We start from the raw sequence: 22,343 nt of genomic DNA on the forward strand, positions 1-22,343 counted from the left end.
TATTTTCCCATCTAGTCCTCCGTCATACACAGCTATCTGCTGGTGGAAGGTTCATTTTGTGTTACAAAGGTCCTTCAAGGCCATCCCCAGGCCATCTTTCACAATGTCTCCACATGGCTTTATCGACCAAAGTGTGAGCTCTTTCTAATTCTAGCTGCACCTTTCTTGCCTGCAGCAAAGCTGTTCCCTCTTCACATTCTCAGTTGTCCCACCTTCCTTGTCTGCACATTGTCAGGAACAGTAACTGTCTGTTGCTATAAAGGTAGAAAAAGGTCACCCTTTTTACCAGCTGACAGTGCTTATGGCATTACTTTGGCAAGATTTATTCTTCCCATTGCAAGAATCAAATTCTATCACCTCTGGTAATTAATGGACAGCATTTGGGATCTGAAATGGTGAAATATTCGTTAGCTTTCCCAATATGAATCACAAGCTTCATAGCTGTAGAACCAGCTGAGTTCTAAAGGTTCAAGTAATACCCAACCAGTTCAGGAGATTTTGCAGCCATGGAAGACAAGTAAAAATTCATTCTGGTCCTCAGGGATCATCTGTTCTGGCCCTTTCATAGATAATTCTGCATAAACATACTTGACCACAACTTAGTTAGAAACTTCATGTCACAGAAAAGAGGAGTTGCCAGACACACTTCATTTCTCAGGGAATTTTTATTACCATCTGTGCCAGTCCTAGTGTTGGTCTGACCCATTTGTAGTTTCTCCATGGGAAGAGGCTCCACAAACTCATAACTTACTCCAGTGCTTTGCTGTCCTGACCATTAAGTCATTCGACTTTCCTCAGTGTTCAACTTAACTTCTGCATTTAAACTAACTCTTTATCCTGTCCACATTATTACTTTCTAGATGCTGCACTACTCTGTGTGTTGGAAAGTCATTATCATGTCCTTGGTGCTCTCCTATCTCAAGGTTTAACAGCCCAGTTTCTCAATCTTTCATCACAGGCCATGTTTTCTAAGCCTCTGATTTTTTGGAGGCCTTCCAGCAAGTTCACAACTTGCTTAAAGTGAGATTTTGTAACCCTGTGTCATCCAGAGAGTTTGAATGAAAGAATTAATAAGTATAGTATTGTGGGGCACACTTCCATTACAATGATAAAATAGAGTATGGCAAATCTACTTCTTATCTTGTGGAAATCACACCTCAGTCCTAATCTCCAGTTAAAATATTCATTAATACAGTCTGAATAATAAGCACCTACAGAACAATTACTATGAATCCAGCTTTCCTTACAGGTAGGAGATACAGGTTTGTGCACATGAGAGGTTCTGACAAGATCAGGATAGCAGTGAATGGAGCTTTTTATACACACCTGTCTCTAACAGAAAGGGATTATACACAAATGAATCTCAGCTGGTGTTAGCCTACATATCTCACACTCTGCCACAGTGACCAGTCTGGTTTCTGGAAGACTGAAGATAAGGAATAGGAATACAGGCAGAGACTTGCACTGCACTGTGGTAAAACCTGAATGCTTCCTAAAGGAAACTAGTGAGTGTCTTGCAGGCATAACCTGGCCCTTGTGCATATCAAGTCTTACTGCAAATACCTGAAACTTTATGGGAACATGAATGTCTTGGCAGGTCACTCAAATTGTGCTCATTTCACCCCATGCCATCTAAGAAATCCTTTTACTCTAGATTTGGCTGCTGCTGCTTTTCTGCTGACTGGTGTAGGTCATGCTTGTTCCTCCTTCATGGGGCCTCCAAAAAGGACATTTCATCAGATGGTGCAGTTGACACCAGGCTTCAGCCCCTGCCCAGGAGCTGCTCATCTCCTTGGAGGAGAACTGCTCTTCTCCAAGGCGCTCTGGGACAGGAACAGGATTGCACAGGGCAATGAAGAACTGGCCAAAGAGTGAAAAGAAACAGCAGTGTTTACTGCATGGAAGGGACAGCTTGTGAAATGAAAAAAAAAAAGAAAAAATTCATGTCTTCAAAGGACTCCTGTGATCTGTGGCTGTTAAACCACAGCAGTGGTTCAACAGGGCTCAAGGCTGCTCCTGAAGTGGGCATACTGCTTTGGTACCTAATATTTGGAGATGAGGAGAGGGGTGCAACACTGTTTGGGGTTTTGGGGGTTTTTTAAGGCTTTAGAGCATGAGATTTAAGGATCTCTGTCTGCTTAATTTTGCATGAAAACTGCTTGAGTGGACCTGATAACTGAGCAGGGGAAGCTGGGTGCTTTTCTGAGAAAAGTATGATAGGAACCAGCACCCGCAGTCTGAAAGCGCAAACCAAACTGTAAACTGGGCACCCTGTTTAGAGGGATTAGCCCCTGAAACACCTGTCCAAGGATCTGGTATATTCTCCATCCCATGAGACCTCATTCTCTATAACTCCCTGAAAGGAGATGGTAGCCAGCTCAGGGTCAGCCTCTTCTCCCGGATAACCAGTGTAGGATAAGAGGAAATGCCCTCAAGCTGTGCCAGGAGGGACTGAGGTTGGGCATCAGCAACAATTTCTGCACAGAAAGGGTTGTCAGGCTTTGGAAGGGGCTGCCCAGGGAGGTGGTGGAGTCACCATGCCTGGAAATGTTCAGGGAACAACAACATGGCACTTGATGCCATGGTTCAGTTAACATGGAGGCATTTGTTCAAATGCTGTATTTCATGAACTTGGAGGTATTTTCAAATCTTAATGATTCTGTGATTGCCTTCAGAAACAGACTTTCTGGGACTGATGGTTTTGTCAAGTGTAAGATTTTTGGGCTCAGTCCAAGAATAATGATGAAATGTCAGTCATTTACATACAGAATTATCAAATAATTTCTCTCAAATACTTAAGAAATTATGAAGTGTGGCTATAAAATTAAAGACACTATTTTCCAATATGCGCCCAATAAAGATTAAATAGGACTCCATGTTCCAGTTTTGTATCTGACATTTCCTAACTGGAAGTTTAATTTCTAGAATATTAACAATGTTCCCTAGCACTTAAGGACTGTCAACCATCTCTGGTTTAGTGTTGTAGAATCAAGTTTAATACTGACTTGCTGGGAGGTATTTGTATGAAATGCAGATTTCTTCATTTTGTACCAAGGGTAACAATTCAAGTTCTGACTCAGTCATTATGATTACACTATGTTCATACAGCATGCTTGCAGCTTTTTCTCTAGTGATATTTTAAAAAAGCTTTTTAAAAGTCATTAAAAAATGAAAGAAGTTTGCATATTTTCATATGGAACAGTAATGCATATGCAGGAGGATATTTGATAAATATTATATATATACATTTAAATTAACAGATAATAATTTTCAGATACTTGATTTCATACACTATTTAATGATTTTTGGATTAGACATTGTTGCAGGGGAGATCAAAGGGCTCTCTTAGCATTTGGTGTTGATTTTGCTTTATTATTGGTTTGGAGCTCCAAACAAAATCTTGAGCCACTTTGCACAAGACATTAAATTACATGGGAGGAAATGAATCTCTTCCCAAAGGAAATATTGTCTAAATAAGCCAGATGTTACCTGGTTTGTTATCCCCCCTTTACATGTGGGAAGTGGAGTACAGAGCAAAGGTGCCATTCCTGAGGTCTCAGGGAAAGCACGAGGCAGCCCCAGGGACTGGACACATTTCCAGAGCCCCTGTCAACACCTTTAACCAGGAGATCATTCCCTGTTTATAAGGTCAAGATCAGCATTGTTCCAGACTGCAGTAAATTATTTAAGTGCCATATTTAGATTTAGAGAAGTTACTGAGGAGCTCAAGTGATGCAAACCTTTTGTGTGGATGACTCTGAGGAAAAAAAAAATTGTCTTCAATTTATTCAGTGGTACTGTCACTGTAAGCAATTTACTACTTGACATAAAGAAAAGCCTCAGATTGTGTCTCTAAGATACTGCAATGGGTTTTGTGCAGGTACAGATTGAGGTATTTGAAGTCTATAGTTTTGCTAATGGTGGTGTGCCAAAAAAACCCAATATAGGTGTCTTGAATATGTCAAGGGACTCGTGAAAAGTCTGTGTTTTCCTTGGCAAAATACTTTTGGGGACTTTTGTGAGATCTAATGGCTGTTCACAGAACTAATACAAAATGCCTAACTTAGAGCTGTGCAACATCTCCTTTCTAAATATGTTTATGCTTAACTGAACTCAGCTTCCCATTTTTATTTGTGGCTTAAAGTAAATGCCCTGAGCACATTTTGCACTCAGATTAATAACCACTTTATCATCACAAGCCTTCCTGGGGCTGCCCATTTGGGGTTTTTGTTTTGGTGTGGTTTTGTTTCTTTCATAAAACAAGGTCAGCATGGTTCTCTCTAGCATTTGTAAGGAGGGAAGTACATGAATAATCTGTCCCCTTTATTCTGATCATTCATTTCACTTTTGGAAACCAGCCTTATTTTCAGTTACCCGGCCAATCCGTGGAAGCTGGCTGGTGTAAGTGGTCTGGTTGGGGATTTTTCTTGGTGGTTGTGTTCAGTGTGTGATGCCAGGCGTGTCGAGGGGAGCTGGGTTTCGCTGTCAGTCACTGCTCAGGGCTGCCATCTCCGGAGATCTCCGGCAGCGCTGGTTCCATAGCGCACACTGGGAGCGCAACCCACGGCGCTGGGCTCGCTGAGGCTCCTGAGATGAGTGTGTGCAGAGACCTGGGGTAGCTGCCTCTCACCACTGCAGGGGCTCCCAGCTGCTGGATAGCTCGCTCTCTCTCTCTCCCCTGCCCTCACTGCTGGGGCTGAGTCAAGCGGCGCTGCCCAACTTCTCAACAGGTAAATCTTGTTCCTTTCTTACGGCGTCATCTGAAAGAGCCCATCTGCGAGATGCTGGGGTTTATTAAGGTGTGGGGATTAGTGAATTGCAGGTTGGTAATTGGGAAAATCTTTCAAGTAGTCTGAGGTACAGAATTTGCTGCCTCATACATCCCCATGCCAGGTGCCACAATGCCAATCCTTGGCAGGAAGTGCAGAGAGCCATTTCCTGGCTTTGCACAAGTGGACAGTGTTTTGCAGATGTCAGTAGTGGAGCTGTACAAGATACTCTGTAGAGGAAAAAGGCTCGATGCTATCTCAAATCAAATAACTCTGATTTTTAAATTCTTAGTAGACACAGATTTCTGCTTTTCCTGTTATTTTCCTGTATATACTGTTGGGTTTTTCTCCACCGATTTAACTCTGCAGTGCTTGGGGTGCTTGCTTTTTTGATGAAAGTGTCTGGACAGAGACTTTAAGATCAGAAAGAGTTCTTTGGCTAACAGTTGGGTCTTTGGACAAATTCCTTGAGGGAGAATTCAACCAGGCTTGTAATATGCAGTGCTAGGGAGTCTACAGTCCACACAGGAGTCTCACTGATCTGGCTTGATCATTTTGGGAGAAGTGCTGCAAGTGTCCTGAGTATGAATAGCATGTGTTTCAGACCCCAGGCCTCAAGACTTGGGATCCTGGGTCTGGTACAAGGTTTCCTTGGATAGAGGCAGTGAGCTGAGCCTTGTCCCCTGCCTGCTGGGGTTTGGGAGTGGTGGGAAGTGCTGTGTGCCTCTGGGGAAGCCAGCTCCCACTCAAATGCTCTGTGCCGGGTTCCCAGGGCAGGGAACTCCACTGGGCAGCTTTGGGCCAAACTGGTGCCACGAGCCGTCAGCTTCCTGGGGAAAGGGGGTGAGGGTGTGTTCTGCTGCTCAGCAGGATGTGGCTAATCCTGAGCTGTATTTCTTCAGTTGCTGCAGTCTCTCCTTTGTGCTCCCGAGCTCGACATGGGGGAGGCTGCTCGTGCATTCCTCTAATGATGCCTTGCTCGGGTCTCTGCTGCTGGGGGTTCTTTGTGTCACTGTGCAAAAAAGGAATTACGTAATCCTCAATCCCTCCACCCCAGGTTGAGGGAAGTATTAATACTTCAGTGCTATTCCATAATCTTATAGAGAGAAAATGTGAAGCGTAGAAAGATTACATGACTTGCCAAGTTCAGAGTCAGAAAGAGATTCTAGATCTCTCTTCCTTTCTAGTCTTGGTATCCCCACAGTGCTTTTCCATGGCTCCCTGGGATGGTTAACTGCCTCCTTGTTTTGCCTGTCTGACCATAGGAAGCCTGGAGCTTTGATAGGGTTTAGAAGCTGATGATGCTGAGGTAGGATTGAGGTTGAACCCTTCACTGTGGAATTCTGTGGTAACGTTCAGGGAAAGTGCTGTGCATGTGGACTGAACAGGACCTCAGCACAGCCAGGACTGTATGTGGGGCTTGACTCATTGCCCAGGCCAGTGCAAAGCCTCCCTTTCCTGAGGAAGAATACTTTAGGGAATACTGAGGGAATACTTTAGGCTAACTACTGCAGAACCATGGTGGTATTTCTATGACTAGATGGGGTATAGATTAAGGTGAACATGGTGTCTCTCAGAGCAATAACTGGCCTAGATATCTGGACAAAGAGAAGCTGGCAGACAGTGCATCAAGCAAGGCTCATTCAAGAGAGCTCTTGCAGTGCCTTGATGTTGTGCTGATGCTCGGCATTGAGGAGTTGGGAAAGAGGAAACAGAGCCTGTTCCTGTTCACATCATTGCTTGAAACTCAGTAATCATCAGCCCTTTTCCCAAGTATCTGTGCATGTCTCTAATGTTTAAAAAAAAAAATAAAAAGCTCCTAGACCTGGTTTTCTGGTAGATAGGTCATTATTCCATAAGCTCCTGTCCCAGCCTTGTCTCCTTTGCTGGCTGTGTCAGAGCAGCCCCAAGCAGGATGGCCTTTGGCCTTGCTTGGGCTCTTTGCCCTCAGCCCCATCTGCAGGGTAGCTCAGCAGTCAGGGAGCTACACACCAGTTTGTGCATGGAGACACACAAGGGCACTTTGATTGGGGTGGTGCAGAGGAGTCCATAACAAAGTGTGAAATGTAGCTCTGTTGAGCTACAGAAACTCTCATCCAGACCTTGAGCAAGTCTCTAGAGCTCATGTGAAGCATGGAAGCCCTTATGGTTCCTGTATTTTTTGTCCTCTGTAAATTTAAATAGTTTCTGTGTTCTGACCTGGGTATTTTATCAGTCAGGATATGCTGGAGGTCGTGGAATAGCTTGCTGGTTGAATCATTTTGGAAGCCAGTGCTATTAACGTTACACAAGAACTGAATCTTCCCCACTGAAGTGTTGCTCAGCCCATGCTTCTCAGATTCATGTGAAGTTAAGTTAAGTTAGTCAGGCTGTCCTCACTGCAAATAGTTTTGAGTACGCATCTTTATCATACTCACAGTGTTGAGGTCAGATTGGAAGGGGTACAAATGACAACCAAAATGATCAGGAGATACAATGACATCCAAGAACCAAATGTGCTGGTTTATTCCGCCAGGCAAGCTGAGGGAGATGTGTAATCCGGTACAGTTTAAAAATGGAGGAGAGAGAAATATTGCTGCTAAAGGACTTGGTGATGCACGAACAGGTGACAATAAGTTGCTCATTAAAAAAAAACAAACTAACTGGCAAGGAGCTAGGAGACTTTCTTTTAAGCATGAGATCAAAGAAGCTTTAGACTTAGCCACTCAAAGTAGTCAGGGAAATCACCTAGAGAGGTTAGTTATGATTTTGAGAAACGATTTATGAGACAGTGGCAGTTACCTTCTGTTGCCACAAACCTGATTTAGTAGCTCATAAGTTCCTCTTTTTACAGAAAAGTCTGGCACAAAAGGCGCGTTTGCCAGAGTGTTACTGCCACTGTACTTTCCCAAGGGAGCTGTTCCAGTGCGTGGCTATCCTGCTTTTCTGGTAGAACTGTCCATGGGGAGCTGCAATGAGCTGTGTTATATCTTGATCTACTGCGAGATCTGAGAAGATGTGAGCGTTTGATTTCTCGGAAGGTGAAAGTAATTTCTTGTAATACGAGCGCAGATTGTTATTGCTGCAGTTTTTGGAATGAGAGTTTTCTCTCTGCCTGGCTCTTCTTTAGATGCCTTGACTAGCAAAGTCTTTTATCCTCCTCTGCTTGATGCAGGGCTTGGGCCAGATTTTTCCCTCCATCTTTTTACCAGAGGAAATAGAGTGACCATCTTGATGGAGCCAGTGAAGCTCCCCTGGGTTTGCTGTCACACATGACAGCAGCACAGTGGTGCTGTGCTGCTAAGGGGGAGTTGAGCTATTACTGTCTCTGTAATAAAATGAGAAGTTAAGGCTATAATGCAGGGTCTCTTACAATCACACTCTAATTATGCTTTGTAAAAGGCTTTGCAAGATTTTATTTTGTAAGTGAGCACTGCAGCCGAAGCAGCGTTTCTGGTGGTGAATCACACACATGGTTTGGGAGGTTCAGTGCAATGTCTCAAGTATCCCTGTGTCATACTGTGCCTGTAGGACATAGCCCAAAATGTAACCTCACTGAGGAAACAAACAGGGAGGAGTTCTGCCCTCTTTAATTTACCTGCCCAAGTCAACAGCCTCATCCCCAAGGCTTCCTCTGTAGTCTACGGAAAGGGAAAAGTCCCTCAAGAACACGGTTCAATACTGTGTTAGGCTACAACTGCATTGCCCCCAGGAGGAGCTTTTCTTCCCTGAGAATTTGTGGTATGAGAAAAACTGGCTTTGTACAACTTAGGACTTAAATCAGGTGTAAAGTACTATGACTGTGAGGATTCCCTGCCCTCTGCCAGGTGCCTGGGAATGCATCTGGGACGTGAGGCTTTCTTTTAGGTGCTGTCTCTGCAACACAGAGGTCTCAATTCTGCCAAAATCATGCATCCACATCCTGTGCCATTTGTAAAGTTGTGTATATGGCTGACATAAAGGTGATCTAAGGCCCACAGACATTTGGATAGGTTTTTCAGATCTTGTGTCCTTGTGGACACAGTGTAGGCTTTAGCCCTGCTGGCTCCAATCCCAGCAGGGAATGCAGTGACCCTGGAAGGTGTACTTGGCTTTTGCTGTACAGTGTGACTCAGAATTGGTCTGGAGGTTTATATGTATACATGGAAAGTTGTTGAGAAATTTGAAATAAAATTGCAGTGGGTGATTTTGCTTTGTCTGTGTCTTGCTTGAGTCATGTAAAGGTGACAAAAGCCCTAAGGACTGATGCTTGTATAATTTTGCTTGTGTGTTTTTCTGTTCACACCAGGCTTTGAGAAGGATGTGCCTTGGGTGGGTGATGGGAAGGTGGAAGAGAGATGTACAAAGCAACTGCTGTCTCCTGGCAGTCTCTGGCATTTGTCTTCTGCAGTCCTGCCTGTAGAAAGGTGGCCAGATATGTTAAAGGAATTGTAGAGTGTATTAGTTTGGTAAGGTTTAGCAAAAAGTCATTGTGCAAGAACTGGCTTTCTTTGTATCTGGGGAAAAATTAATTCTGTGCACTGTGGTTGCTTGAATAATGACATGCAAAATTTGGATTCCATGCAGGTGTCAGTTACAGTGAACTCTTGAGGGAGGTTGTGTCAGCAAGGGCAATGGCTTCAGTGTCTGTCACAACTGTGCACATTGTGTCAGGATGTGGAGTGAAGGTTGGAAGTTCCCTTGCTGCATCTGTCAGTGACACTGTCAGCTGCTGCATGTCCAGCCTGTGGTGACCAAGGAGGACATGCAAGCTGAGACTGAAAAATAGAATGAAAACGTTGAACTCCACCCTCCTATCAGCACAGCCTCCTCCAGATAAGCAGCTGTAATCTCTGCTCAGGGATCTGGCCTGGACAGCACTTTCACACTTGTCCGTTCCTATGGCCATATCTGTTCCCTTTCCACTGTCAGCTGAGGGAAGGCTCAGGCTCTGGAGGCTTCAAGCCACCTTTGCAGCACACTGGGCTCATCCAGGAGCAGATGTGTGTGACATGAGCTGGGCCTGGCTTAGACCTGCCTTTGGGAAGAGGCACAAGGGTTTCTCTCCTCCTAGGGCAGTCCAGAGCCTCAGTGAGCCCCTCCTGCCTCAGCCAACTCCAGGTGCTGGCACCAGCCCATTTGAGCCCCAGTTCTGACCAGAAAATGCAGGCTCAAGGAACTGTACCTGGCCAGAGGGCAGAATATTTGTTGCCATCCTCAGTTAAGGTCCTCTCTTCTTTGCAGGTTGAACATCTGATCTAACTACAAAACTGTGTCTGTAAAAGTACAGCTCTTCTCTGAGAGAGACTGCAAGTGTTTCATGCTTGTCTCTCAGGGTCTTGGTGGCAACTGTGCATGGCTTGCCAGTAGAAAGGAACTTTTTTTTTATTCCCCTAACTGCCTCTCCTCCAGATGCAGCCTGAACTCAGAGACCTGAGCTGTAGTCTTTTCATCACCCTCTGATCAGAGGGTTTGATAGAAAAGCTGAGTGTGCAGCAGCACCTGTGAGCTGGGGCCCAACTGTGTGCACAAAGGGACATCCAGGGAGTTCTCTTGGTAGGGCTGCTCATGCATGAGCTGGAACTGAGCCCAGCTACTGCCCTCCAGCATTATTTTGAACAAAAAAGTCACACTCTTCTACATGGTGCAGCTGTGCCTTTACTGCTGCCTTTATTGCCTCGGGTAGAGCCTGCTGGAGGGACCTGGGGACTCAGCAGTGCTCAAGGCCAGTGGGGCAAAGAGCTCTTTCTGCTTGCTGTTGTTATCTTTCATTTAGCAGGTGGAAAAGAAGTAGTAAAACAGGTAAAGTGAACAGTTGCAAAAAAAAAAATTCTCAGGTGATGGTTTAGCAGAGAATGTAGAAATGAATGATTCATCTAGATACTCCTGCTTTCCTAAGCAATAAATGGTGCTGCTTTCCTAACTGCACTATTCTCAGCTGGGTGTTTTGTGATAACTACTGACGAAGGAGGATTCAGCCAGCACTGCTGGCCTCTGTCCACCTGAGCTCAGCCTCCTCATCCTCTCCCATCTCCTTGAGCCCTCCCTTGTGTGCAAGAAGGAAAGGAAGGCCAAGGTCTGGAAGTGCTGTAAGTGGACTCAGATCCTTGGCTAGGTTTTGACTCCACACACAAGCAAAACTTCAGTGACCCCCACATGTCCTAATGTGCCTGGGATTGAGGTTTCTGCTGAGGTTCTGGTCAAGGTCTCCCTTCCTCTTCCTTCTTTGGGATGTGAGGCTGTCCAGGCTTGCAGTCAGACCTCCACCTTCTCTGGCAGATGTGCTAGAGGAGAAACCTCCAGCAGAAGCAAGGAATGTCACTGGTTTCCTGTGTACTCTCAACAGCTCAGGATCTTGGTTATTTCTTAGAGCAAACAATTTGGATCAGGGCTCATTCCAGCCACAGCAGGCACTAAGCAGAGCTTGGGGCCAGGGAGGAGGCTGACAAGCCTGCTGATTCAGACTTCCAGCAGATAAGCCAGCGCTCAAATCCTACCAATACCCAGGTCTAGGGGCTTGTGTTGTCCTGTAGAAAACAGTGAGCTTCATGTAAGACCAAGGGCTGGGTGCAGTGAATGGGGTCAGGCCATCTCTCCAGACAGTGCCTGTTCAATCAGTGACTAAGAACAAACTCTTGAGGGGCAGCTCCAGAGCCAGACTTCTTAGAATAGACTTCTTAGAATTTGTACCCTGGGACTTGTTCTCTTAAGCATTCTCATGTAAGGCTCTGTTAGCTGTAAATTTTGGTCTCAGGATTAGCTTTGATATTTGACGGTATAGGAGCTCCAAAGGAAGCTTTGCCCTTGACTGGTGCATTTATAACTCACCACCACTTTATCTCCTACCTCCTTCCTTTTTGGAGGAAGCCTCCAAAGAGTGGAGTTTAGAGAGCTGCAGACATTGTCTCTTTTGATTCAGATTAAACAGGGAAAGGTAGATGCAGGTACCAGCATAGTCCATGCCTGGAGCAATTCAGTTCCTTTGGATAAAAGTCTCAGAAAGCTGAGGAATAGGCTAGGTAAGAGAATGTGCTCTGTAGATATTCTAGAACCAGGTATGCTCCCAGATGTCTGCTGGGTCATGAACTCTTGCAGCTGATGAAAACAATAGCAAGCTTCCATGCCTGATTCTTTCTCATTTCAGCCTTGCAGGTAGAGGAGAATCCATAACAAGATAAAGCAAAAAAGAGGAGACAAGTTTTCTTTCCCAGTCCAGGAAAAAGAACCTGTTGGATTATAATCTGCTAACAGTGGAGAGTGCCAACATGAGCAGTGAGGGGGCAGAGAATCCCATCTCATCCACACTGTCCCAGGGCCTGAAGAGAAAGAGGGGGAGACCAAAGAAGCAGCCACAGGTGAGAACATCATCTCAAGAGGATGCCATGGCAGTAGCCCGATGGGATCTGCAGGCAGCCCTGGGAAGCTGCTTGCTCACAAGGACAAGGGGAGGAGAGGTGTTCTGGGGTAAATGCTGGGGCTACCCAGGACAGCAGCAGGATCTGCACCCTGGGAAATCTCAGCTCCTGTCCTCAGAGGCAACTCTGATGTGACAGGCAGTGACAGTTCAGCCAGGACATGTGTGAGAGGGGCTGGCCAGGTCTCTGTTCTAGCCTGGAGACTTTCATGTGTCATCACCCTCTGTTTCTATGCCAGTAATTGGATAGAACAGGCAAGGTCCCTTGGCCAGAGTTCTTGGAACTTACTCATTTCCCCAGCCCAAAAGACATAAAGAGGTAGGAGTATTGCTGATCATCTTCTAATGCACCTCCCAGCTGGAAAAGCAGAGACAACCAGCTATTTAGGGGTCTGGGTGCTCTTAGTGGGGTAAGACAGTCCAAGACCAACCAGAATGAGAGAACATAAGCAGGATGATCCCTGAAACAATTTAAATGGTTTTCTCCTTTTATCCCAGGAGGATGGTGGAAACACAGCTATTATCCCACAGGATGCTGAGGAACCACAGCCAGTGAAGAAACCACGAGGAAGGCCAAAAGGAAGCAAGAAAATGACTGCTCTAACTGGAGGAACGGTGAGAGGAAATGGCTTATACTCATTTACAGAGGAGAGAAGCACTGCCAGAGACCAGCAGGGATGTTTCTCTTAGCTTAAAAATAGTGAAAGTTGCCCCTAATTCAGCTCAGCTTTAATTACCACTGTTGGACAAATCAGTTATTGTGGTTTTAGTCCTTACTCACCTCCCTGCCTTCCTGTGTTGCCACTGCCTGTTCAGCAGTTTCCTCCCAGTGTTTCTCCTCCACCACTGCCCAATAATCACCACCAGTGCAGTCAGACAGGTGTTTCCTCCTCAACTGTCTTCTATCCCCAGCTTTTGCTTTTTCTGCTACTTGTGAGACAAGACCTTTTATATAGAGGTCACCTTGGCCATGTTCAGTGGTTTGCTCACAATACCCAGCAAATCTGAGAGCTGACAATATTCCCCCTTTGTTTTCAATAAAGGCAGAACCTCCTGCTGGCAAGAGGCGAAGAGGGAGGCCCCGCAAGTGGGTGAGTACAGTGTTCAGTCCTTTCCCTCTTCTCCAGGCACAGATCCTGGGGAACTTGCTGCTGTGTTTGCCCTTCTCAGACTCTGTGTCTGTCACAACATTCTTTGAGCTTTGGTAGCCTGGAAATAATTAGGGAAGCTCTGACTGTCTTCCTGATGGCCTCCAAGATTCAGCTACTGAAGAATTCTGAGAGCCCAGGGGAGATGCTGTAGTTAATTCAATACATACCAGACTTCCACAGTATAGCACTTTCTTAGGCTTGGAATGTCAGGCCAGAGATTCCATCCTTTTTTAGAGGGAGGGGTTGTTTTCCCAGGAGACTTGAAAGACTGAAGTGATTGCTTAGCATGTCAATTTGTCTCAAAAGAAGAAACTTGACTTTTAGCTAAAAGAGAAATTTCATGAGTGGAAAAACTTTGAGTCCTGTCAGCAGGAGACTCTTTTATGCAACAAAGGATTAGTAAGAATCATTAGCTAAGAAGAAAACATTTCAGGTGTAAAAACAAGACAAAAGCTTTTAATCAATAAGGATATTCAGTCCTGTGAACTACTCATGGTATGTTACCTGTCATTAGGAGTGATTAAAAACCTCCACAACAGCCACAAACCATTATTTAGTGTGCGTCATAAAAATTGCTAGATCCAAACGCAAGCTGTGCACTTGCTGCAGGAATGCATAGGTTTGTTGTACAGCTGTGGTGGCACAGGGGTGCTCAGGAGGGAAAGGAACACTTCTGGCTCAGCAGAACCAGAGGGACAGAGCAGCCTGAGAGGGCCATGCAGAAGGCTTGGAGGGAAATGTTCACCAGCCAGGAAGTGCCAGGATATGGGAGAGATCACAAGTGTTTTCTGATGTGGCAGTGACCTTGCATGCAGATATTTCCTGGATAGGGGGAAGCTGTTTGCTAACCCTGTGCAGAACGTCCCAGACAAGGGACCTGTTGCATACATTTGTTCATTCTCTGCAGTCCAGGTGAGAAGGTAACAGTCTAGTTTAGCACACTGCACTTGCTCAAAGCCCATTGCTTTCCCCAAGCCCATTTATCTTATGTAATTTAAATGCACTGACTGGGGAAGCCTGTGTTACCAGTGCTTAAAGCAACCAGCTGTGCAAACTGGGATCCTCAAGCTCTATGGAAAATAATCAGAGGCAGAAGTGGCTGTGTCTTACAGAGCAAAACCTTACCCAGTAAGTTCTGCTGGTGTCATTTGTGGCCTGACAAATCTCAAAGACAAGCAGGAGCTTTTAACATTTCAAAATGTGTCGTTTTAACTTTGGTTAGTGAAGGATTCTGATGTTTCAGTTCAGAATTAAACAGCTGAAGAATTTTTGGGGGGCAAAACCAAAGCAGAAGAAATGAACAATAATTTTGGTTTTAACTGTCAATAGAAAAAATGTTTAGCTGGTCAAGACAGGGACAGAACCTGAAATATAGAAAATATTCTTGATGAAAAAAGATCTCCACAACTGCATAATGGGCAGATTTTTTCGAAGTGTTGGGCTGTGTCTCACAAGGCTGATACTGGGGTTGTTTACTGTGGATTCTGACAAGTATTCAGAGACTTGTGAATGTGTGGGGACACTGCATGCCCTGTTGTGTATTCTTGCCTATGGTTGGATGTAGGAGTTGGTGGCAGATGGATGTGCTGTCAGGGCTGCAGAGTCTTGTTTAAATAATAATCCACCTACTTTTTATATTTGCAGTTTTGTCTTTCCATACCTAATTTTGCATGGGGGGGGCTTGTTTATTTTTGGTGTTTTTTCTTTGTAGCCTCAAGCAGTGGTCCAAGAGGGAGAGTCTCAGGAAGGAAATCCTCTGGAAAGCAATGACTTGAATTTGAACTCGGCACCAGCCGCACAAGGTTTGAAATTAGATAATCATAATTACATGAGACTAAACAGTAGAGCCATGCTCTGGCAAACCATGCACTTACCCACAAAGCTCTGGCTGTAGTCTTCCTGGTAAATCCTATAAACAGAGGAGCAGTTGGAAGGCTTCCAGGCACATTCCTTCCATCTAATTCAGTTGTGACTAATTCAGCAGAAGTGGAGGTAGAAGAAAAGGAAGGGAAGAAAATCTGTCTGTCTTTCCAAGAACTCACATTATCTGAGGTTCTGATCACTGCTACGGGTACAGCTCAGTGAAATTGTCTGGCTGGTGTGTAAAAAGTGAAAATAGTTTATTGTTCATGTCTTGCTTTACTTGAGAAACTTTATGAATAGAAGATCCCTTGGTATTTGGGACATTTTAGTACCCTGGATTAACTCCAGAATGTTTCCTGGATGTTCTTTGTCTCTCCTTCCTGGCTTGTACTGTAAGGCAGAGCTCCCTGGCAGTGGCTGGCACTGGCAGAGGTGCCTCAGCAGCACAGACAGTGATGGCACCGGCCAGTTTCTGTGGAAGGCTCCAGTTTATCTCATCTCTGAGATAAGATGCCAGATAACTGTTATTGCTGTTGTAGGAATGTACAGATGCACCACCCAGAGCCCAAACCGCACCTGAGCCCTGCAAAAATACAAAATCTGACTCTATACCATTCAGGACTGTTTGAGGTAGATTCCAGGAAAACGTGAGTGCATCTGTGTCCTGCCTTCAGAGAGCCTTGTAGGAAGCTCTTGATGAAATGTTTTCCCTGGGGGGAGAAGGGACCAGGAGCCCAGGGGAGGCAGATGTTGCCTGCTTTGCCATGTGGCAGCACAGCTGCTCCCTCCTGCCTTTGGTGTGCAGCCCAGCCCAGCCCGGGTTCTTAGAAAGTCCCTGGAAATGCCGCATGCTGAAATGCCAGAGGAGTTAACCTCAGTTGCTCAATTCAGTTTCCTCTGGGGCTCTGTTCCCGTATCGCTTCCTGCCACGGAGCCGAGCGCTGACATCAGCGGGGCCGCAGCTCAGGGGGATGAGCTCACCTCCGGCGGGCCCGGCCGCCTCTGGGACAGTGAAACCTCGCCCTAAACCGCAGCCGGCGGGGCCGTTCCTGCTGCTGCCGGTGCGAGCGGGGCCCGCGGCAGCGCAGGAGAATCCGCTTCCCTGCTGCGGCAGGGAGGCAGCGGCAGCTGGGACAGGAGCAGCGGATGCTGCGGTCGCTGGAGGGGCCGTGCAGGGATGATAGTGCAGCCCAGCCGACAGGGGACTTCTGCTCGTGGGGAGCGTCTGCACTTCTGGGAGAACAAAAACGACCAGGAAATCACTGAGGATAAGCGTGTACAGTATGAAACCAGGCAATCCTCTGGAAAAGGTCTTAAGTTGTTATTTGCTCAGGAGCTTGAGATGGAGTGGTAATCCTGGCTTAAAACTTCTGACTGGAAAGGAGAATGCTGTTCTGGTTTACTGGAAACTGTGGATCCTGGGGCTTGTGTGCAAGCACAGTGCAGCTGTAGCAGCAGCTTACACACAGGTAGCTTCTGGATTAACCCATTCTGTGGGGTATTATATCCCTGCAAGATTTTGTGCTACTCATGCAGGAGGCTACTGCTCTGAGACTTGTTAGCAGGAGCCTGTGATCTCATAATGATCTTCTATAGACACAGCCAGAGCTTTGGCCACTGAGAGCTTTGGTGGGTTTTTTTTCCCCCTTCCAGATGAGGATTTTTGAGGTGCTGCACCAGGGAGGGGATGGGAGGGTTCAAATGCTTGCCCATCCTGCAGGTTGTACACTGCACAAAACTCCATATGGGAAAGAGATCTGCCCTGAGCTTTGTGTCTGCTGCATTCATCTGAATTGCTGAAATAAACACTGACTCTGTCTCTCAGTCTGTTATGGAGAAAATCAAGATATGCAGCAAGAGGTGCATTAGAAATATGCAAGCTTTGCAAGCCTCCACTGGGGCAGAGAACTGCTTTAAAGCCTGCTGGTTTTTATTCCCATGGCTTTTGCCTGGGGATCTAGCTCTGCTTTTCCCAAGGCACTGCTTATGGGGCACTCTGGGTTATCCAAGAGCAGGCAGGAGTTTGTTCGTGGATCAGGCTCAGTTGTGTTGCTGCCTGTAGATGCTGCCAGTCACAACTCCAGCATAAACATTTCTGTTTTTCTGGGTCAAGAAGCATTTGGGTTTTTTCTGTGAGTACCATTACTGAAGGATTGATGAATCTCATTTCATAGGCTCCTAAGCCACAGTGGCAGATGTGGTTTGTCTTAATAACTTGTTCTTGGCTAATGGACTCTAGGTGTGAGGGAAAAAGAGGTTGCTTTATGGTAGAATTTCCAGGAGCCAGTGCAAAGCCCAGACACAGCCTTGGAATCTTGCTCCTTTTTGTATATTTTGCTATCCCTGCTTTCTTCTTCACACAAGCTTTGTCTCCTTTGTTTCCTCTGTTGCCCCAGTGGTCAGCTCAGGTCTCCTGAAAGCCAGGGGTGAGGCACAGATCACAGCAAGCCTGTGTAGCCAAAAATACTCCCCACTCACACCATTTCCAGACATTGTGCACATCTATTTCCCTGGTGTTTATAGTGGGTAGGGCACTTGGGTACTTGGTGTCTCATGAGGATTCAAGGAAACACATAATTGCTGTCAGCAGAGGTGGTTGATGAGTGTTTGCAGAGCAGAAACCAGACCATGTGACACAGACTGTCACTTCTGGGCCCTCAGTAGCCTCATGCTGAGCTCTGCTGCCAGGGAAGCCATTTGTGTCAGGAGCTCCATTCAGCCTGGAGCTGGTACAAGAGCAATGGGAATGTTGTTGTGAAAACTTCTGGTTGTTGGGGAGTGGGTCCTTGTCACCTCTCAGCCTTGTAAGAGGCACTCTGTAAGGGGCACTGGGCAGCAGGGCTCCTGGACCCAAAGCTCTAACCCTCTGTCTCCTGTGATCTTTCCTTTAGACATCACTGGAAAAGACGGCTCCAGGCCTGGCAAAACCACTGGTCTCAGGAGATGTCTGAGTAACATCCCTGCTGCAGCTCAGTAGTGTCCCACCTGTTTGTGTCTTGCTGAAGCCAGAGGAGTGGAAAGCAAACAGGACTTTTAATGTTGTATTTCAGATTCTTCATTTGTGATAATTGTAGCCAAGCTCTCTCCTGTTGCCTGTGGACTTGCTTACCCCAAACATCCAAACAAGGATTTAGGGGAAGAAATGGCAAATTGCCTTGTTGGAGAGATGCCTTTTAGAGTTTGTAGTGTATCTTCTGCGAGTATAATAATTTCTCTTTTAAATACTTGGATAACCCTGTGCCTTGCCCTGCCACAGAGAACAGTACTTCAACAGAAGTTGACTCAGCAATTCAGATACAGGAAAGGAAATCTATTTACACAGCTAATGGCTGAGCTTGTCTGCCATATCACCTCTGGCAGGCTGATGGAGCAGTGCCAGGAGTTAAGTTTTGCTGTGTTTCCCATAGGGACTGTATCTGAAAGACAGCCTTTGAGTCCTTTCTTGACTATTTCAGAACAAAAAACCTTCATGGCATTTCCAGCTTGCCCTGCACTGCTGTTCCAGTGGCCATACATTCCATGCTTTAGAGGAAAGTTTGCACCCTGATATCTTGGGGATTGATTCTGAAATTTTTATCTTAAAGTGATCAGCTCAGGGCCTTCTCCTATAACTTCTTCTGGCCTGGTGGCTCTCCCCCCATGTTTGATAGCAGCTCCAAGTGCACAGTGCTTACAAGCTTAGTCACAGCCACTGGATTTCATCTCTTCAAAGGAGTGTCTGTAAAGAGCCAGTTAAAAAGTTGCTTCCTTGCAGAGCCTGGGGATTCAATTTAAATTAGTTTAAATTCAGTCCCTAACATGCGTGTGTGGGGTCCTCTAGTGTCACAACTATGCAAATAAAAGCTGCTGATAGTTCAGTTTTGGGAGACAGCAGTAGCCAGTTGGTTTGAGATTGTTACTGGCTGCTCTGTTTCACACTGTTTGCAGATTTGTGCTTTTGGTGTCAGAGCTGTTAAATTCTGAGGAATTGAGGGTATTTCCAATATCCAGTTGCACATAGTGAAATCCCGGTGGTATTTTCCATCTCCTGGATGTTCTGCCTGCCTATTAAAGGGACAAAGTGGGTATTTCAATTATCTCTGACAGGATGTAAAATTGGCTAGCTTTACAGTGTTAAATATTTAAACAGAACATAATTGGCTTTAAATTTATGGTGGTGCATAGCAGAAGCCCATGAAATGGCTGTATATATTGAACTCATTTATTATCTTTTCATCAGAGTTCTGTTCCCTTGGCAAGTATTTATTTAACACCAGAAAATGTATGCAGAATTAAGAAGGGCTGATTGCAGAGATAATAGGCGAAAAGTGGTTTTTTTTTCCTTTTGGGTCATTTTGTCCTGTCCATCCAGTTTAGCACTGATGAATCCCGATCCCATTAATTCTGCTTAGTAGTGATGAGAGTCCTAGTCCTAATTCTCTGTGGTATCTGCTTTGCCCTAAGGGTACTCTCTTGTGGATGGAGCTTGGTGGTCACAGCACAAAACTGCATCACAGATAATCTTTGTGCCTCCACTAGCAAATAGCAGAGAAATCTAGGACTAAATGGATTAGATCACAGGGACTGACCTAAATCCTGTGCTGTAGGATGAGCTGTGCTGCCAGATACAGGGAGTTTGACCCCCAGCTCCTGCTGTGGGGATAACTCTGGGTGGGACATGACACAAGTGAATCCGTACTGTTGATGGGGACATGAGAAGGTGCAGCTCCCCTGAATTCTGCTGCTCTTCAGTGCACTCCCAAGTTCAGCTGCAGTTCATATCTGCATTCAAAGGCTCCTCCAGTAGCGGACCAATATATTTTACCAACTTCTGTGCCTGATTTTCAGTTGACTTGGCAGGTTCAGTACTCTGTTTGCAGGCTGTACTGCCTGTTTAATTAACCCCTGCTACCTGACAGCAGTAGCTGTTGCGGTGTGAGACTGTAACTTCAGCTTCTAAATGGATTAGGGATTACATCTGTAAGAGACTCAAGCTCTTCCTGTGACATCAGTCAGTCCTTTCTCAGCTGGTGGCATGGAATAGGGGTGCACACTGCCTTGGCCAGACAGTAAATCCATCTGCTTTAGGTCAGCAGTATTCTGCTGGGAAGTGCATGCTAAGTACTTCATAAAATTAAAAAAAAAAAATGAAAATCTAGTCTTTGCTACCTCTTACCAGTCTGCTGAAAAACCCCAGAAAAGAACTTGTTTCCATAAAAATGCAAGTGCTGGAGGAGAACAAACAGAATTCCACTCTTTTAGGAGTTCTTCTGTGTGTAGTTGAAACCCCAGTTCATAACTTCAGCTTCCATGTTTACACAGAGAATTAGAATGGAAGTCATTGCCTATGAAAGGTGGGCAGAATTCCAGACATCTGCAGGGAACTGGGATTTCACACTGGATCACTTGGATTGTCTTTTTTGAAATTATAAATGTTTTTATTTCCCAATTAATTACCTTTTCTGTGTAGACAAACCTACCTCTAAGCAAGTGCATGTCAAGTGTTTTTAAGCTCAGGCAGTTTTGGTCTGACTTGGCCAAAAATAAGAGGTCATTACAGTTGGTAAACCACAGGAGGTGACTGAGGTTTGTTGTCTAGCAAAGTTTGGAAGTTTCCCATAAATGGTTTTGGTGAAGGCATAGAGAGTGTTGGCAACTTGCAAATTAGCCTTGAAGTTTAAATAAAGGTCTTAAACAAATGCCCCTCAGGCTCCTGCTTTGCCTCCTCCTTGTGCAGCACCCTCAGCACACACATGGCTGGATAAGGTGAGTGTCTCTTGACCTGGACTTTTGGGGATTATAAACAAAAATTTGGTCATTCAGGAGCAGCCCCAGATTGATGTGAAAACCAGAAATAATAAGCATGAGGAATCACACATGGAGAAAATCAGACAGCCCCTCCTAAGCCCAAATGTGGGGCCCTGATTCCATTCTTTTGTGTGTCTTGGAGGCTTGATTGGAACACAAGCCAGTTTTGCTTCACATGTACACCCAGAAGTCTCCACAGTCAAGTCTGTTTCTCCCCCACATGGTTCTGTGGGCTATACAGCTATTTAGCTTTAAATACAATTAATTCTCTGCCTGTGCGCTGCCTCTTGAGTTCATCTGACAGCTTTCCTAACTGTTTTGGGGCTGTGGGCCAGATGAGGATGGAGCAAATCTGAAATATATCAACAATGTCATCATATTCTGTTCCCCTCAGTGTGGGCAGAGTTGCAGGTGAGCTGATGAACCCCTGGTTTGTACAGGAATTCATCTTAAGGGTAAGTTGGGATTTCTTTTTGTGCTCTGGATGCCCAGGACTGGCAGCTGGAAGCTCCTGCCCTCCTGACTTCTCCAGCAAGCCTTTCTGAAGGGATCTGAGTTTCTGTGCTGTAGAACACTAAACTTTGACCCCCACAGAGCTTCCCCTTCCAAGTTTTTCACATGGAGTTCAGTTTTTGAAAGAGCAAGGGAATTCACCGCACACAAATTACCAGCAGATACTGGGGTAACACTCCAGCAGTTCCTGTGGGAAATGGCAAATTACAGGAGAAAAAGACAATCACACTAGACTTTCATGTAAATAGTTTAATTATATTTCAATGCTTTAAAACACAGAAACACTTGAATTAAATTACATCATAATGCTTCTGCTAAATTATACATCTGAGAACTGTGAGAGGAGGCGCTATGGAACTAAAAGAATATGAGCCCAGCAATTACCCATAATATTCTTTTAGTCTTATTATCTGCACTTCTTTACTCTTAAGGGCAGTCATCACAGGACAAAGCCTGCCATCACAGGGAGAGTGGTTCAGGAGCAGTCCTGTGTAGGTGTGTTTGTTGTTGCACTGCAGCGCACAGAACTGGGAGAAGGGCACACACACTGGGCTGAGGCATTGAGGAAACAGCTCAGCTCACACTTGCTTTTTGTTGAGTTTAAAACAACCATTCAAATTCCAATCCTAAGAGTTCTGGGGAAAATGCTGCAATTTAAGACAGCTGGACACCCCTACTACCACATGCATTCGTGTCTGCTGCAGAGCCTGGAAGGGGGACAGGCAGGAAGGGAGAAATCAGCTGTGGCTGCTCTCAGTGAGCATTTGCAGGAGCTGCAAAGTGTGTGTCTGTGTTGGGAGGTATTTGTCTCTCAGCTGATGGCTGGGAATAGCCACAGACAGACTCCAAATTCTAAGGACCTAATGTGCATCACTCTGAGTTTTGTAC

General features: G+C 45.5%; 1 protein-coding gene across 1 annotated transcript; it reads left to right on the top strand.

The window, feature by feature from the left end:
- The first annotated feature begins 4,454 nt into the window (after nucleotides 1–4,454).
- On the top strand, nucleotides 4,455–21,618 carry LOC102072345 (high mobility group protein HMG-I/HMG-Y-like). Its single transcript, XM_005485520.3, has 6 exons — nucleotides 4,455–4,730; nucleotides 11,872–12,082; nucleotides 12,640–12,756; nucleotides 13,185–13,232; nucleotides 15,004–15,094; nucleotides 18,047–21,618. Exons 2-6 carry the CDS (start codon nucleotides 11,993–11,995, stop codon nucleotides 18,130–18,132), a joined length of 432 nt encoding a protein of 143 aa, XP_005485577.2. The 5' UTR covers nucleotides 4,455–4,730; nucleotides 11,872–11,992; the 3' UTR covers nucleotides 18,133–21,618.
- The last annotated feature ends 725 nt before the right edge of the window (nucleotides 21,619–22,343 follow it).

This window comes from Zonotrichia albicollis, chromosome 12, assembly GCF_047830755.1.
Source record: "Zonotrichia albicollis isolate bZonAlb1 chromosome 12, bZonAlb1.hap1, whole genome shotgun sequence".
NCBI classification, from domain to species: domain Eukaryota; kingdom Metazoa; phylum Chordata; class Aves; order Passeriformes; family Passerellidae; genus Zonotrichia; species Zonotrichia albicollis.

What these genes read in the sequence shown, in the direction of transcription:
- LOC102072345 (XM_005485520.3), top strand. Translation starts at nt 11,993, where the DNA reads ATGAGCAGTGAGGGGGCAGAGAATCCCATCTCATCCACACTGTCCCAG. An exon ending in GACCAAAGAAGCAGCCACAG is followed by an intron (nt 12,083 to 12,639) that starts GTGAGAACATCA and finishes CTTTTATCCCAG; the next exon opens with GAGGATGGTGGAAACACAGC. An exon ending in GAGGGAGGCCCCGCAAGTGG is followed by an intron (nt 13,233 to 15,003) that starts GTGAGTACAGTG and finishes TTTTCTTTGTAG; the next exon opens with CCTCAAGCAGTGGTCCAAGA.